The sequence below is a fragment of the Macaca fascicularis genome, chromosome 1, assembly GCF_037993035.2.
Source record: "Macaca fascicularis isolate 582-1 chromosome 1, T2T-MFA8v1.1".
Lineage (NCBI taxonomy): Eukaryota > Metazoa > Chordata > Mammalia > Primates > Cercopithecidae > Macaca > Macaca fascicularis.
In genome coordinates, this window is record NC_088375.1 from 206547249 (window position 1) to 206565604 (window position 18356).

At 46.1% G+C, this 18356-nt stretch overlaps 1 protein-coding gene across 50 annotated transcripts in view; it reads right to left on the minus strand.

The window, feature by feature from the left end:
- PHACTR4 (phosphatase and actin regulator 4) overlaps positions 1–18356 on the minus strand; it is a 146206-nt gene that overhangs the window by 5388 nt on the left and 122462 nt on the right. For all 50 annotated transcript variants that reach the window (XM_065526533.2, XM_065526532.2, XM_015439700.4 and 47 more), the window contains 4 exons: positions 7752–7807; positions 5972–6033; positions 5202–5339; positions 3016–3092 (listed from right to left, as the gene is read on the minus strand). In XM_065526533.2, coding sequence (XP_065382605.1) covers positions 3016–3092; positions 5202–5339; positions 5972–6033; positions 7752–7807 — 333 coding nt within the window. The remainder of the gene's footprint in view (positions 1–3015; positions 3093–5201; positions 5340–5971; positions 6034–7751; positions 7808–18356) is intronic.

Here is an 18356-nt window from a genome sequence, read left to right on the forward strand (position 1 = left end):
CTTTGCTGCTAGTCTCTTCATCCTTCCATATCATCTTCCTTGTTTGCATCAGAGCTTGTTCTGAAATACACAGAATTTCCTGTTTATAAACTGCCAATGGTTCCAACATCCTAGCATAACAGTGAAAGCATTGCGAGGGACTGCAACCCATTTCCTAGCTTATTTTCATCACACTGCCCCATACATCCTCTGTTGAAGCTACATTTTCTTTTTTTTTTTTTTTTTTTTTTTTTGAGACGGAGTCTTGCTCTGTTGCCCAAGCTGGAGTGCAGTGGCGCAATCCTGGCTCACTGCAAGCTCTGCCTCCTGGGTTCACGCCATTCTCCTGCCCCAGCCTCCCGAGTAGCTGGGACTACAGGCGCCCGCCACTGCGCCCGGCTCATTTTTTTTGTATTTTTAGTAGAGACGGGGTTTCACCGTGGTCTCGATCTCCTGACCTTGTGATCCGCCTGCCTCGGCCTCCCAAAGTGCTGGGATTACAGGCGTGAGCCACCGCGCCCGGCTGAAGCTACATTTTCTATTATTCAGAAACGCCATGTGTTTTCCTCTCTCCCATCATCTTGCATAAGCCGGTCCTTCTTTTTCTTTTTTTTGTTCGAGACACAGTCTCGATCTCTTGCCCAGGTTGGAGTGCAGTTGCACAATCTTGGCTCACTGCAACCTCTGCTTCCAGGGTTCAAGTGATTCTCCTGCCTCAGCCTCCCAAGTAGCTGGGATTACAAGCATGCCACCATGCCCGACTAATTTTTGTATTTTTAGTAGAGACACGGTTTCACCATGTTGGCCAGGCAGGTCTCCACCTGGCCTCAAGTGATCCACCCGCCTCAGCCTCCCAAAGTGCTGGGATTACAGGTGTGAGCCACTGCGCCCAGCCTATACTGGTCCTTCTGCTTACAAGGTTCTTTCCTTCCTTTTTTTTTTTTTTTTTTTTTGAGACGAAGTCTCGTTCTGTCGCCCAGGCTGGAGTGCAGTGGCTGGATCTCAGCTCACTGCAAGCTCCGCCCCACCGGGTTCACGCCATTCTCCTGCCTCAGCCTCCCGAATAGCTGGGACTACAGGCGCCCGCCACATCACCCGGCTAGTTTTTTGTATTTTTTAGTAGAGACGGGGTTTCACCGTGTTAGCCAGGATGGTCTCGATCTCCTGACCTCGTGATCCGCCCGTCTCGGCCTCCCAAAGTGCTGGGATTACAGGCTTGAGCCACTGCGCCCGGCCTTTCCTTCCTTTTTGTTCAGATTTTTTTTATGTACCTTAAGATTTAGCATAAATGTCACATCCTATAACTCTTTCCTTTAGCAAAACTGTTCTTTTTAGCAATGGAATCTTACTTTGTTGTCCAGGCTTCAGTGCAGTAGTGTGACCATGGCTCACTGCTGTCTCAATCTCCCAGGCTCAAGTGAATTTCCCACCTCAGCCTCCCAAGTAGCTGGACTACAGGAGTGAGCCACTGCACCTTTTGGCTATTTTTGTTGTTGTTGTTGAGATGGAGTGTTGCTCTGTCACCCAGGCTGGAGTGCAGTGGTGCAATCTCGGCTCACTGCAACCTCTGCCTCCTGGGTTCAAGCAATTCTTCTGCCTCAGCCTCCTGGGTAGCTGGAACTATAGGCATGAGCCACGACACCCGGCTAATTTTTGTATTTTTAGTAGAGATGGGGTTTCACCATATTGGTTAGGCTGGTCTCGAACTCCTGACCTTGTGATCCGCCCACCTCGGCCTCCCAAAGTGCTGGGATTACAGGCATGAGCCACCATGCCCAGCCTGTACCTAATTTTTTTAAGTTTATTTTTTGTAGAGATGGGGCTCACTATGTTTCCCAGGCTGGTCTCAAAGTGATCCTTCCCTGTTGGCCTCCCAAAGTGCTAGGAGTGTGCCACTGCACCAGGCCCCTGCCTAATTCAAAAAATAGATTTTTTTTTTTTTTTTTTGTAGAGATGGAGTCTTACTATGTTGCTCAGGCTGGTCTCAAACTCCTGTGCTCAAGTGATCCTCCCGCCTCAGCCACTCAAAATGTCGAGATTACAGGCATGAACCACTGCACTCAACCTCATTTGCCTCTTTTTATAAATGTTCTAAGAATCATGTAAAGATACTCTGACTGCTTCCATTTGTGGCTAGCTGATTCTTTGGATATGGGTGGCTCCTTAATCACAACCGTAATTCCAAATCAAAACACTTGATTTGTTGGCTTGTTGGCTTTGCTGGATTTCTTGGCTTGTTTCATGAGGACAGCTAATTAAAATGTTGTTTATACATTAAGTTGGTAAGATCAACTGTGCTAGACAGAACTGAAACCAGAGAGGGCAAGATCTTGTCTAACTTAGCACCGTTTATAACCTGAGAGAGTAAGGTACAACGAAGAGAGCACCTCATTATCCTTGAAGTCATTGATTTCTTTCTCTGAATCCTGGTTCTGCAATTTATTAGCAAGTCAACCAAGTTACTTAACCATTGTGAGCCTCCATTTCTTCAGTGATAAAATGGGGATGTTAACACATTTTGCATGTTTATTGCAAGGATGAAATAATATACATAAAATGCCACAATCAGAATAGGCGTTTGCTTATTTTTTTTTTTGAGATGGAGTTTTGCTCTTATCACCCAGGCTAGAGTGCAATGGTACAATCTCGGCTCACTGCACCCTCTGCCTCCCGGGTTCAAGAGAGTCTCCTGCCTCAGCCTCCTGAGTAGTTGGGATTACAGGTGCCTGCTACCACGCCCAGCTAATTTTTGTATTTTTAGTAGAGACGGGGTTTCGCCATGTTGGTCAGGCTGGTTTAGAACTCCTGACTTCAGGTGATCCACCTGCCTTGGCCTCCCAAAGTGCTGGGATTACAGGCGTGAGCTGGCCTAGGCATTTACTATGGCTTCTTACTTTTCATCCCTTTGAATGCAGTCTTGCAATCAACACTGAGTGTTTTTCTTTTTACTGACGTCATTAGAGCCCTTCATACCTGAACAATGTTTTTTGGAAAACTCTACCTAGCACATGTATGACTGGGTCTTTTGGGTCTTACCGTGTAAAATGTTTGCTCTCTTCATGAACCTCCATCTCGGAGCTTTTAAATTCATTTAATTCTTTTCTTATGGCAGCCTGTGGAGTAGAAACAAAAATGTTCAGCTTCTTCTGGCTGCTTTGTACAGCAGTGTAACTTGTCATTTTTTCTTTTTTTTTTTTTTGAGATGGAGTCTGGCTCTGTCGCCCGGGCTAGAGTGCAGTGGCCGGATCTCAGCTCACTGCAAGCTCCGCCTCCCGGGTTTACGCCATTCTCCTGCCTCAGCCTCCCGAGTAGCTAGGACTACAGGCGCCCGCTGCCTCGCCCGGCTAGTTTTTTGTATTTTTTAGTAGAGACGGGGTTTCACCGTGTTCGCCAGGATGGTCTCGATCTCCTGACCTCGTGATCCGCCCGTCTCGGCCTCCCAAAGTGCTGGGATTACAGGCTTGAGCCACCGCGCCCGGCCTTTTTTTTTTTTTTTGAGACAGAGTCTTGCTCTGTCGCCCAGGCTGGAGTGCAGTGGCGCAATCTCGGCTGACTGTAAGTTCCGTCTCCCGGGTTCACGCCATTCTCCTGCCTCAGCCTCCTGAGTAGCTGGGACTATAGGCGCCGCCACCATGCCCAGCTAATTTTTTGTATTTTTAGTAGAGACGGGGTTTCACCGTGTTAGTCAGGATGGTCTCGATCTCCTGACCTCGTGATCTGCCCGCCTCGGCCTCCCAAAGGGCTGAGATTACAGGCGTGAGCCACCGTGCCCGGCCGTCATTTTTTCTTTACTGTGTTTAACTTTGTAAGTCACTGCAACCCCTCACAGGCAACCCAGAGATACCCATCTGTCTCATAGTAAACCTAAAATTTCTAGTTTAATCAAAGTACTTGAAAATCTTGAAAGAGATATTGTAGCTTTTATAGTTTTTTTGTTTTTGTTTCTTCCTGAGATGGAGTCTCCCTCTGTTGCTGAGGCTGGAGTGCAATGGCGCAATCTCAGCTCACTGCAACCTTCGGCTCCTGGGTTCAGGTGATTCTCCTGCCTCAGCCTCCCGAGTAGCTGGGATTACAGGTGCACACCACCATGCCCGGCTATTTTGTATTTTTAGTACAGATGGGGTTTCACCATGTTGGCCAGGCTGGTCTTGAACTCCTGACTTCAAGAGATCTACCTGCCTCAGCCTCCCAAAGTGCTGGGATCACAGGTGTGAGCCATTGCACCTGGCTAGTTTTTTTTTTTTTTAAATTTTTAATTTTTATTTACTTATTTTTTTTGAGACGGAGTCTTGCTCTGTCACCCAGGCTGGAGTGCAGTGGCACTATCTTGGCTCACTTCAAGCTCTGTCTCCGAGGTTCACGCCATTCTCCTGCCTCAGCCTCCCGAGTAGCTGGGACTACAGGTGCCCGCCACCACGCCCGGCTAATTTCTCGTATTTTTAGTAGAGACGGGGTTTCACCGTGTTAGCCAGGATGGTCTCGATCTCCTGACCTCGTGATCCGCCCGCCTTGGCCTCCCGAAGTGCTGGGATTACAGGCGTGAGCCACCGCACCCAGCCTTTAATTTTTATTTTTGAGATGGAGTCTCACTCTGCTGCCCAGGCTGGAGTGCATTCGCATGATCTCGGCTCACTGCAACCTCCACCTCCTGGGTTCAAGCAATTCTCCTGCTTCAGCCTCCCGAGTAGCTGGGATTACAGGTGCACGCCATCACAAACCTGGCTAATTTTTGTATTTTTAGTAGAGACGGGGTTTCACCATGTTGGCCAGGCTGGTCTCGAACTCCTGACCTCGAGGGATCCCTCCACCTTGGTCTCCCAAAGTGCTAGGATTACAGGCATAAGCCACCACGCCTGGCCAGCTTTTACAGTTTTTCACAGCATTATAAAAATGAGATATGGGTAATTACTAAAATATATAGCCCAAATTCTCTCTAACCAAACAACCACTGTTTAAAATGTATTCCTTCCAGTATTTTTACTCTGATATAGCAGGGATTTTCTTTCTTTCAGTATTGGTGGTGGAATTACCAAAACATTATACTGAGTTAGTATAACGTTTTGACTTGTTCAACTTGGCATTTTGTATCGTGATTTGAAATTTAATATTATATTAAAACTAAAGTTTTGTTTATGGTTCTCCCTTCTAGTTAGCATCTTGGATCCTCCAAATAAAGAGAAAAAGAGAAGGAGAAAAAGAGCAAGAGAGCGCTTTCCAGGTACCTTATCAGCAGGGGTCAGTTTGGTCCAAGGTTTGTCGGCTCGCCGGTCATAATCTTGAGCATCTGTTACCTCTACATATTCATTAAACCTCAGAATCTTCCTGGCAAGGAGTTCAGCCACAGTTGGCCTTTGACTGAGCTGAAGGAAATGGAGCCTCTTAGTTCACTAAGCCAATAATTAGGCATCAATCATGCATTCAAATTGCCTCTAACCCAGTGCTTCAATCTTCACTGGAATCACCTGGGGGAGCTTTATACACTATTGATCCCTGGAGGTCCAGCCCCCAGTGATTATGGTTATCTGGTGATTTTTTGTTTTGTTTTTTTTTGAGACAGGGTCTTGCCCTGTCACCCAGGCTGGAGTGCAGTGGCACAATCACAGCTCACTGCAGCCTCAACCTCCCAAGCTCAAATGATCCTACTACCTCAGCCTCCCAAGTAGCTGATATTACAGGCACATACCACCATGCCCGGCTATTTTTTAATTTTTTTTGTAGAGATGGGGTCTTGCCATGTTGACTGGGCTGCAAATTCATTTTTTTTCTTTTTATTTTCTTTCTTTTTTTTTTTTTTTAAACGTAGAGACAAGGTTTCACTGTTTTCCCTAGGCTGGTCTTGAACTCCTGGGCTCAAGCAATCCTCCTGCCATGGCCTCCCAAAGTGCTGGGATTACAGGCGCAAGCCACTGTGCCTAACTGCAAATTAATTTCCAATCAAATAGGTCATCCAAATATAACACATATAGTTAACTGAACACACAGGGAGTAGTACCTTTCTAGTGAGCCGACGTTTAATTTCTCGTTTTTCTGCCTGACGATCAGCTTCATTTTTAGCTACAGTTGACAATCAGAAGGAAGGAAGATTACTCACAAATGACAATGTGCATATCAAATGTTTTAGTAATTACATTACAGATATTTCTTTTTCTTTTCTTTTTTTTTTTTTGAGACGGAGTTTTGCTCTTGTTGCCCAGGCTGGAGTGCAATGTTGCAATCTCGGCTCACTGCAACCTCCGCCTCCTGGGTTCAAGCGATTCTCCTGTCTCAGCCTTCCGAGTAGCTGGGATTACAGGCACATGCCATGCCCAGCTGATTTTTATATTTTTAATAGAGACAGTTTCATCATATTGGTCAGGTTGGTCTCGAACTCCTGACCTCAGGTGATCCTCCTGCCTTGGCCTTCCAAAGTGCTGGGATTATAGGTGTGAGCCACCGTGCCTGGCCCAGATATTTCTTTTTTTCTTTGAGACGGAGTCTTGCTCTGTCACCCAGGCTGGAGGGCAGTGGCGCAATCTCGGCTCACTGCAAGCTCTGAGTCCCAGGTTCACGCCGTTCTCCTGCCTCAGCCTTCCAAGTAGCTAGGACTAAGGCGCCTGCCACCATGCCCAGCTAATTTTTTTGTATTTTTAGTAGAGACGGGGTTTCACCGTGTTAGTCAAGATGGTCTCAATCTCCTGACCTTGTGATCCACTCGCCTTGGCCCAGATATTTCCTATAGGCCCAAATCAGAATAAAATACTAACTCTGGAGATGGCTAAACAAAACAATTTTCTTGTCAACGATACAAACAGGTATGAACAAGAGTCAGCAAACTATGGCACCACATCTTGCCGGTTGCCTGTATTTTTCCTGCCCATGAGCTAAGAATAGTCTTTACATTTTTAAATGGTTTTGTAAGTACCTATTACATATAGTTGTTCATTTGCTTTTTGGCCTGCAAAACCCAAAATTTTTACTATGTACGCTTTAAGGAAAAGCCTGCAGATTCTTGCTCAAGAGTAACTGCTAAGAATGGGCAATGGCGATTACATGGAGTTTTGTGTGATATGTCTATAAGGGCTCCCACACTAGAAAATTTACTAAGTGATTTAAGTTGTGTATACCCAAGTAGTGCTGAGGGAACAGGGGATGGATTGGTCAGACTGAACATGCTCACAAATAGCCCTGAGGAAACCCAAACCTTCTCAGTGAGGAAACTTTTAAGGCCAAATTTTACTCTATATTCTGGAAAAACAAATCAAGTATGTGCCAGATTAGAATGCTATTTCAGGAAGTTAATTATGTACACAGACAGCAAATTAAATACCTGGTCCCATTTGGTAAGTACAGAGGTAAGAAAGTCTTAAGAGATTAAAGCAAGAGGAAAACTGCTGCATTTGGGACTTGCTTTGGGCCTCAGCCCTCAAATTCTAGGAATAGGAAGGTCTCCATATGCACAGCTACCTCCTTAGCTCCCTGAACACAGAAAAATTGGGCACATCTCCCATATACTGTCAAATCCTCCCAAATGCCCAAGGCAGTTCCAGGATACGGTGAGAACACTGAAACAAAGCTTTCTAGAGTATCACAGCACACTAAACAGTACCATAATAGCATCTTCCAAAGGAAGCTTGGTGAGCTCTGTTCCTTCATGGGGAAATAAATAGTCCTTGCCTGGCTGGAACCCTCTCCCTTAGCCCTTGTAGCAAATGCTTCTTTTCTCTTTCATGTGTATTAAAGTCAGAAACATACAAAGAAAATCTATACAACTTTATTTCCATAACTGGACTCACGTTGCAATATATTGCGTTGTTCTAGTTCTTCTGGTGTTGGTCTTTGACTCAGTCGCCTAAAAATGAGATAAGGGTAATGTTTATGTTGAACCTCCTAATCTTGTTTATAAAGATTTTTTTGGTCACAGTATATATTAGCCCCTATATAAGTAAGAAATCAACAAATTTTCAAACCAATATGTTTCACTTACAATTGTTTATAAAACAATTTCACATTAAAAGTGTTAACACAGATATCGCATTATAAAAAGGAACTATATATGCAAACAAGTGGCCAGGATTCTAGTTCTAGACCTTGATAAGAGCTATTAGCACAAAAAAGTTCAGTTAGACCTTGGCCAGGCGCGGTGGCTGTAGCTTGCAGTGAGCCGAGATCGTGCCACTGCACTCCAGCCTGGGTGACAGAGCAAGACTACATCTCAAAAAAAAAAAAAAAAAAAAAAGTTCAGTTAGACCTTGAGTGTCCTCATCTGTGAAGCGAAGGTTTCAGATGGCTCCTAAACAAATTTGCTCCTTCAGAAGCGTTAGAGACTTTTTAGAAAACACAGATTCCCAAGAAACGTTAACAGAAATTCTGATTCAGAAAATCAGGATGAAAAATGAAATTACATCTATCTAATATATAGATTTTTTTTTTTTTAACACAAAACTTCTCCTATGACTCAGATGTCTCTCTTCAGATTCTTAAAAAATTTTTTTAAAAATAGAGATGGGGGTCTCACTCTGTTGCCCAGGATAGTCTTGAACTCCTGGGCTCAAGCTATCTTACCACCTTGGCCTCCCAAACTGCTGGATTATAGGTGTAGTGGCGCAATCTCGGCTCACAGCAAGCTCTGCTTTCCAGTTCACGTCATTCTCCTGCCTCAGCCTCCCAAGTAGCTGGGACTACAGGTGCCTGCCACCATGCCTGGCTAATTTTTGGTATTTTTAGTAGAGACGAGGTTTCACCATGTTAGCCACGATGGTCTCGATCTCCTGACCTCGTGATCCGCCCGCCTCGGCCCCCCAAAGTGCTGGGATTACAGCGTGAGCCACCAAGCCCGGCCATGCACAGCTAGGTTTTTAAGGACAGATTTTTTTTTTTTTTTTTGAGACGGAGTCTGGCTCTGTCGCCCAGGCTGGAGTGCAGTGGCCAGATCTCCGCTCACTGCAAGCTCCGTCTCCCGGGTTCGCGCAATTCTCCTGCCTCAGCCTCCCGAGCAGCTGGGACTACAGGCGCCCGCCACCTCGCCCGGCTTATTTTTTTTTTTTGTATTTTTAGTAGAGACGGGGTTTCACCGTGTTAGCCAGGATGGTCTCGATCTCCTGACCTCGTGATCCGCCCGTCTCGGCCTCCCAAAGTGCTGGGATTACAGGCTTGAGCCACTGTGCCCGGCCTTTTTTTTTTTTTGAGACAGAGTCTCGCTCTGTCGCCCAGGCTGGAGTGCAGTGGCGCCATCTCAGCTCACTGCAAGCTCCGCCTCCCAGGTTCATGCTATTCTCCTGCCTCAGCCTCCCAAGTAGCTGGGACTACAGGTGACCACCACCACGCCCCGGCTAAGTTTTTGTATTTTTAGTACAGACGGGGTTTCACCGTGTTAGCCAGGCTGCTCTCAATCTCCTGACCTTGTGATCCACCTGCCTCAGCCTCCCAAAGTGCTGGGATTACAGGCTTGAGCCACCGTGCCCGGCCACAGCTAGGTTTTTAAATCAGTGGTTTAGGAACCACTGGAATTTAAGTTTGTCTCTTTCTGGGTGATATTCTATAATTCTATGATTTAAATATCAGTCTTTTCTGTGAAGCATTTGATAAAGTTATCTCACCTCATCACAGTTCTGAGATGTTATTCACCAATAACAATTTGTTGGCCAGGTGTGGTGGCTCATGCCTGTAATCCCCAGCACTTTGGGAAGCTGAAGCCGGTGGCTCACCTGAGGTCAGGAACTCAAAACCAGCCTGGCCAACATGGTGAAACCCCATCTCTACTAAAAAACAGAAAAATTAGCCAGAGGTTGTGGCGTGCTCCTGTAGTCCCAGGTACTTGGGAGGCTGAGGCAGGAAAATGCTTGAACTGGGAGATGGAGGTTGTGGTGAGCTGAAGCTCACACTACTACACTCCTGCCTGGGCGACAGAGTGAGACTCCATCTTAAAACAAACAAGCAAACAAAAACTACAATTTGTCATTTCTGGAATCAGAAAGTTACTCATTTCTTTCTTTTAATTTATACTTCTCAGACAGTATTTGCACTAATTAGCTAGTACTTGCAAATTTTTCAACTCTTTTGTTGCTTGCATAAGGAACTTCCAGTCCCATTCTACATACAACTTTTCTTTCTGAACAAGACCTTCCTTTTTTTTTTTGAGTCAGGGTCTCACTCTGTACCCAGGCTAGAGTGCAGTGGTGCGATCACAGCTCCATCTCCTAGGCTCAAATGATCCTCCTACCTCAAGGACCTTCCATTTTATTTATTTATTTTTATTTTTTTTGAGACAGTCTTGCTCTGTCGCCCAGGCTGGAATGCAGTGGCTTGATCTCGGCTCATGGCAACCTCCGCCTCCCAGGTTCAAGCAATTCTCCTGCCTCAGCCTCCCAAGTTGCTGAGTACAGGCACCTGCCACCATACCCGGCTAATGTTTTTGTATTTCTAGTAGAGACGGGGTTTCACTATGTTGGCCAGGTGGGTCTCGAACTCCTGACCTTGTGATCTGCCTGCCTTGGCCTCCTAAAATGCTGGGATTACAGGTGGGAGCCAATGTGCCTGGCCTCCTTTTGTTTTTTTCTGAGACAGAGTTTCACTCTGTTGTCCAGGTTGGAGTGCAGTGGTGCAATCTTGACTCACAACAACCTCTGCCTCCCAGGTTCAAGCAATTTTTCTGGCTCAGCCTCCTTAGCAGCTGGGACTATAGGCACGTGCCACCACGCCTGGCTAATTTTTGTATTTTTAGTAGAGACAGGGTTTCACCATGTTGGCCAGGCTGGTCTCGAACTCCTGACCTCAGGTGATCCACCCACCTTGGCCTCCCAAAGTGTTGGGATTACAGGCGTGAGCCACTGCGCCCTGCCTGTATTTGTTTTTTAGGGCTGCTCTAAGAAATTACCGCAACTGTGTGGCTTAAAAAAAACAGAAATGTATTCTGTCATAGGTCTGGAGGCTAGAAGTCCAAAATCAAGGTATTGGTAATATTGGTTCCTTCTGAAGGCTCTGAGGGAGAACCTGTTCCACGGCTCACTCCATGCCTCTGGTGGCTGCTAGCAATCCTTAATATTCCTTCGTCTGTAAACATATCATCCATGGACATGCACGGTAGCTCATGCCTATAATCCCAGCACTGTGGGAGGCCGAGGTGGGTGGACTACCTGAAGTTAGGAGTTCGAGACCAGCCTGGCCAACATGGTGAAACCCTGTCTCTACTAAAAGTACAAAAATTAGCTGGGCATGGTGGCAGGCACCTGTATTCCCAGCTACTTTGGAGGCTTTGGCAGGAGAATCGCTTGAACGTGGGAGACAGAGGTTGCAGTGAACTGAGATCGCACCACTGCACTCCAGTCCTGGCTACAAGAGTGAAACTCCGTCTCAAAATTAAAAAAACAAAAAACAAAAAAACCGTATCATCCCGACCCCTGCTCTGTCACATGGCAATCTCCTCATGTATGTCTGTGTCCAAATTTCCTTCTTAAATAACACTAGTCATTGGATTAGAGCCCACCATAATCTAGAATGATTTCATCGTAACTTGATTATACCTGCAAAGACTCCACTTCCAAGTCAGGTCACATTAACAGGTACTGGGGGCTAGGACTTGAACATGTGTTTTTGGGAGACACAATTTTACCACCTATAAACCCCATCCCATTTCATCACATTCTTTTATAATTTCATCCTCCCTAACCCAAGGCAAATAATGATCTGCTTTCCATATAGATTTTCTATAATTTTATGTAAAATGGACTCAAAGAGTGTGTTCTTTTTTGTCTAGCTTCTTTTACTTAGCGTAACTGAGATCTACCTAAGTTGTGACATTGGCAATCATTCTTTCCTCTTTATTGCTGAGTAGTATTTCTTTGTTTTTGGAGAAACTGAGTCTCGCTTTATTGTCCAGGCTGGAGTGCAGTGGTGTGATCTCAACTCACTGCAACCTCTACTTCCTGGGTTCAAGCAATTCTCCTGTCTCAGCCTCCCCAGTAGCTGGGATTACAGTTGTGTGCCACCATGCCTGGCTAATTTTTGTAATTTTAGTAGGGACAGGGTTTTACCATATTGGTCAGGCTGTTCTTGAACTCCTGACTTCGGCTGATCCACCTGCCTCAGCCTCCCAAAGTGCTGGGATTACAGGCATGAGCCACTGCGCCCTGCCTGCTGAGTAGTATTTCATTATATGAATATACCACAGATTGTTCACATCTATTCACTTACTGATTTGGGCTGTTTCTAGCTTTTGGCCATTACTAATAACAGCCAATGGAATGGCTGGATCATATGTAGAAGTATGTTCAATTTTTTAAAAAACTGCCAAAGTGTTTTCCTAAATACTTCTATTGTTTACATCCTTATTACCAGTGTATGAGAATCCAGTTGCTCCTCATCCTCAGCAACTCCTGGTATTTATTTCTTTTCTTTTCTTTTTTTTTTTGAGACAGAATCTTTCTCTGTCACCCAGAATGGAGTGCAGTGGCCTGATCTTGGCTCACTGCAACCTCTGCCTCCCAGGTTCAAGCAATTCTTCTGTCTCTGCCTCCTGAGTAGCTGGGATTACAGGTGTGTACCACCACACCCAATTAATTTTTGTTTTTTGTTTTTTTTTTGAGACGGAGTCTGGCTCTGTTGCTCAGGCTGGAGTGCAGTGGCCGGATCTCAGCTCACTGCAAGCTCCGCCTCCCAGGTTTACGCCATTCTCCTGCCTCAGCCTCCTGAGTAGCTGGGACTACAGGCGCCCGCCACCTCGCCCGGCTAGTTTTTTGTATTTTTTAGTAGAGACGGGGTTTCACCATGTTAGCCAGGATGGTCTCGATCTCCTGACCTTGTGATCCGCCCGTCTCAGCCTCCCAAAGTGCTGGGATTACAGGCTTGAGCCACCACGCCCGGCCTAATTTTTGTATTTTTAGGAGAGATGAAGTTTCAGCATGTTGGCCAGGCTGGTCTTGAACATATGACCTGGTGATTTGCCTGCCTTGGCCTTCCAAAGTGCTGGGATTACAGGCGTGAGCCACTATGCTTGGCCTTGTCTTTCATTTATTATTTTTATTTTTGAGCCGGTCTTACTTTGTCACCCAGGCTGATGTGCAGTGATGCGATCATGGCTCACTGCAGCCTTGACCTCCAGGGCCCAAGGGATCCTCACAACTCAGCCCCACTCCGAGTAGCTGGTAATACAGGCATAGGCCACCACACCTGGCTAACTTTTCTATTTTTTTGTAGAGACGGGATTTCACGACGTTGCCCAGGCTGGTCTCAAGCTCCTGACCTCAAATAATCTGCTTGCCTTGGCCTCCCAAAGTGTTAGATTATAGGCGTGAGCCACTGCACCAGGCCTATATTGTCAGTCTTTTTTTTTTTTTTTTGAGACTAAGTCTCGCTCTTGTCCCCCAGTCTGGAGTGCAACAACGTGATCTCAGCTCACTGCAACCTCCGCCCCCTAGTTCAAGCGATTCTCCTGCCTCAGCCTCCCGAGTAGCTGGGATTACAGGTGAATAACACCATGCCCAGCTAATTTTTTGTATTCTAAGTAGAGATGGGGTTTCACCATGTTGGCCAGGCTGGTCTCGAACTCCTGACCTCAGGTGATCCTCCTGCCTTGGCCTCCCAAAGTGCTGGGATGACAGGTGTTGCCACCGTGCCTGGCCTTTTTTTGAGATGCAGTTTCGCTCTTGTTACCCAGGCTGGAGTCCAATGGTGCGATCTCAGCTCACTGCAACCTCTGCTCCCCGGGTTCAAGCGATTCTCCTGCTTCAGCCTCCCAAGTAAGTGGGATTACAGGCATGTGCCACCACGCCCAGCTAATTTTGTATTTTTAGTAGAGATGGGGTTTCTCTATGTTGGTCAGGCTGGTCTCGAACTCCCAACCTCAGGGGATCTGCCTGCCTCAGCCTCCCAAAGTGCTGGGACTACAGGGGTGAGCCACCGCACCCGGCCTTGTCAGTCTTTTAAATTGCATAACTTTAGCCATCCTAGTGTAATCGTGGTGGTCTCTCATTGTGTGTGTGTTTTAAAATTTCAATCTTATTTTATAGTGATAACAACACTTACTATGAGATCTACCTTCTGAACAGACTTTTAAGTGTACAATACATTATTATTATTATTATTATTATTATTATTATTATTATTTTTGAGATGGAGTCTCACTCTGTTGCCCAGGCTGGAGTACAGTGGCACGATCTCGGCTCATTGCAACCTCCGCCTCCAGGTTCAAGCGATTCTCCTGCCTCAGCCTCCTGAGTAGCTGGGGTTACAGGCACGTGCCACCACGCTCAGCTAATTTTTATATTTTCAGTAGAGACAGGGTTTCACCATGTTGGTCAGGCTGGTCTTGAACTCCTGACCTTGTGATCCGCCTGCCTCAGCCTCCCAAAGTGTTGGGATTATAGGCGTGAGCCTCGGCACCTGGCCAATACAGTATTAACTATTGACTGATTGATTGAGACAGAGTCTCACTCTGTTGCCCAGGCTGGAGTGCAGTGGCACGGGATCTCAGCTCACTGAAACCTCTGCCTCCCGGGTTCAAGCGATTCTCCTGCCTCAGCCTCCTGACTAGCTGAGATTACAGGTACCCGCCACAACACCCGTCTAAGTTTTGTACTTTTAGTAGAGATAGGGTTTCACCACGTTGGCCAGGCTGGTCTTGAACTCTTGACCTCGTGATCTGCCTGCCTTGGTGTTCCAAAGTGCTGGGATTACAGGTGTGCGCCACCATGCCCAGCCTATAGTATTAACTATAAACACAATGTTGTACAGCAGATCATAACAAACCTTATACTTATTTATTAGCAACTCCCTATCACCCTTGCTTCAATCCCTGAGCCCCTGACAACTACCTTTCTACTCTCTGCTTCTATAAATGTGACTATTTCAGATACCTCACAGAAGTAGAATCCACCCGCCTTGGCCTCCCAAGGTGCTGGTATTACAGGTGTGAGCCACTGCACCTAGCCCACGTATTCTAATTTTTTTGAGACAAGGTCTGGCTCTGTCACCCAGGCTGAGGGCAGTGGTGCGATCTTGGCTCATTGCAACCTCTGCCTCCCAGGCTTAAGCCATCCTCCCACCTAAGCCTCCCAAGTAGCTACAACTAAAGGCACATGCCACCAAGCTCAGCTAATTTTTTGTATTTTTTGTAGAGATGGTGTCTTGTCGTGTTGCCCAGGCTGGTCCTGAACTCCTGTGCTCAAGCTATCTATCCGCCTCAGCTTCCCAAAGTGCTGGGATTATAGGTGTGAGTCACTATGCCTGGCCCATAAATTCTTTTTTTTGTTGTTTGTTTGGAGACAGAGTCTTACTCTGTTGCTCAGGCTGGAGTGCAGTGGCGTGATCTCGGCTCACTGCAGCCTCTGCCTCCCAGGTTCAAGTGATTCTCTTGCCTTAGCCTCCCGAGTACCTAGGACTATAGGTGTGTGCCATCATGACGGGCTAATTTCTGTATTTTTAGTAGAGACAAGGTTTCGCCATTTTGGCCAGGCTGGTCTCGAACTCCTGACCTCAAGTGATCTGCCTGCCTCAGCCTCCCAAAGTGCTGGGATTACAGGCATGAGCCACCACGCCCGGTCAAATCTTGTATATTATTCATTTATTTATTTATTCATTTTTTAACTTTTTTCGAGATGGAGTCTCGCTCTGTCCTCCAGGCTGGGGTGCAGTGGCATGATCTGGGCTCATTGCAACTTCCACCTCCCAGGTTCAAGCGATTCTCTTGCCTCAGCCTCCCAAGTAGTTGGGATTACAGGAGCCCACAGTTTTTTTTTTTTTTTTGAGACGGAGTCTCCCTCTGTCACCCAGGCTGGAGTGCAGTGACGCGATCTTGGCTCACTGCAAGCTCCACCTCCTGGGTTCATGCCATTCTCCTGCCTCAGCCTCCTGAGTAGCTGGGACTACAGGTGCCCGCCACCACGCTTGGCTAATTTTTTTGTAATTTTAGTAGAGACGGGTTTTCACCATGTTAGCCAGGATGGTCTCGATCTCCTGACCTCGTGATCCACCTGCCTCGGCCTCTCAAAGTGCTGGGATTACAGGTGTGAGCCACTGCACCTGGACCATGTTTTTATATTTTTAAAGGTAGGAAAAAAAAAAAGAGTTTATATGGCCAGCAAATCCTAATATATATTTTTATTTATATATGTGTATATATTATATATATTTATAAATATATATTTTATACATACATACATAAATTATATATTAAATATATATTAATATATACTTATATATTAAATATAACTATATTTATACCCTGTCTAGTATATAGACTACTGGGCTTAATTCTGCTGCCACAGCTTCCCACGTAGCTAGGACTACAGGGGCATGCTACCATGCCTGGCTATTTTATTTTTATTTTATTTTATTTTATTTATTTTATTTATTTATTTTGAGACGGAGTCTCGCTCTGTCACCCAGGCTGGAGTACAGTGGTCAGACCTTGGCTGCAAGCTCTGCCTCCCAGGTTTACGCCATTCTCCTGCCTCAGCCTCCCGAGTAGCTGGGACTACAAGCGCCCGCCATCTCGCCCGGCTAGTTTTTTTGCATTTTTTTTTAGTAGAGACGGGGTTTCACCATGTTAGCCAGGATGGTCTCGATCTCCTGACCTCATGATCCGCCCGTCTCGGACTCCCAGAGTGCTGGGATTACAGGCTTGAGCCACTGCGCCCGGCCTTTATTTTTTTTGAGATGGAGTTTCACTCTGTCTTGCCCAGACTGGAATGCCATGGTGTGATCTCAGCTCACTGAAACCTCTACCTCCTGGGTTCAAGTGATTCTCTTGTCTCATAGTCCTGAGTAGCTGGGATTACAGGTGAGCACCACTACAGCTGGCTAATTTTTGTATTTTTAGTAGACAGGGTTTTACCATGTTGGCCAGGCTGGTCTGGAACTCCTGACCTCATGTGATCCACATGCCTTGGCCTTCAAACATGCTAGGATTACAGGTGTGAGCCACTGTGCCTGACCTATTTTTATTTTTGTAGTGACAGAGTCTTGCTATATTGCCCAGGCTGGTCTCAAACTCCTGGCCTCAAGCAATTCTTCCACCTTGGCCTCCCAAAGTACCAGGATTACAGTCATGAGCCACTGCACCCTATCCTAAAATATTTACTATTTGGTTCTTCACAGAAAAAGTTTGCCAAATCCTGGCTTATCAGGTATAGGATTATGGCTGATTTATCTCTCTCTCTCTCTTTTTTTTTTTTTGAGAGGGAATCTCACTCTGTCACCCAGGCTGGAGTGCAGTGCAAGCTCCGCCTCCTGAGTTCACGCCATTCTCCTGCCTCAGCCTCCTGAGTAGCTGGGACTACGGGCGCCCACCACCATGCCTGGCTAATTTTTTGTATTTTTAGTAGAGACGGGGTTTCATCGTGTTAGCCAGGATGGTCTTAATCTTCTGACCTTGTGATCTACCTGCCCTGGCCTCCCAAAGTGCTGGATTACAGGCGTGAGCCACCACCTCCGGTCATGATTTATCTCTTTTATTTTGGTAATTTTTCAAACTACCATATAATAAACATGTCTGTCTTTACTTTTTTTTGAGACAAGGTCTTGCTCTGATGACTGGGCTGGAGTGCAGTAGGGCATGAGCACAGCTCACTGCAGTCTTGACCTCCTGAGCCGACCCTGAGCCCCTCCTAGGCTCAAGCAATCCCCCTGCCTCAGCCTCCTGAGTAACTGGGACCATAAATATGTGCCAGCACGTCTGGCTAAGTTTTTTGTTTTTTTGTCGAGACAGGGTCTTGTCATGTTGCCTCAAACTCCTGGGCTCAAGTGATCCACCCACCTCAGCCTCCCAAAGTGCTGGGATTACAGGAGTGAGCCACTGTGCCCAAACTTCTCCCTTAATTTCAAAGTAGTCAGACCACAGAGGTCATACAGGATGATAATTATGTTTAAGTAAAGAAATTGCAGAGAACAATTTCTGCATCCAAAAAGTGTCTATTAGAAGACAAAGGGAAAACCTGCCCTGAGGTACAGCATACACAGTAAAGCCAGGTGTCTTTTTTTTTTTTTTTTTTTTTGAGACAGGGTCTTGCTCTGTCACCCAGGGTAGAGTGCAGTGGTGCAATCACAGCATACTGCAGACTTGATCTCTAGGGCTTAAGTGATCCTTCTACCTAAGCTCCCAGAATAGCTAGCTGGACTAGAGGTATGTGCCATCATGCCCAGCTAATTTTTTAATTTTTTGTACAGATGGGATCTCACTGCGTTACCCGGGTTGGTCTGAAACTCCTGGGCTCAAGTGATCCTCCCACCTCAGCCTCCCAAAATGTTGGGATTATAGGTGTGAGCCACCTTGCCCAGCCAAAACCAGGTATCTGCAATAGTACAGAAAAAGATATTTTAATTAGTAGACATGATAAATTAATTATTTTGTAGGGAACTGTGCCATGAGTTCCAGCTCCTTATCCTCTCTTTATTGGGAGAAATAT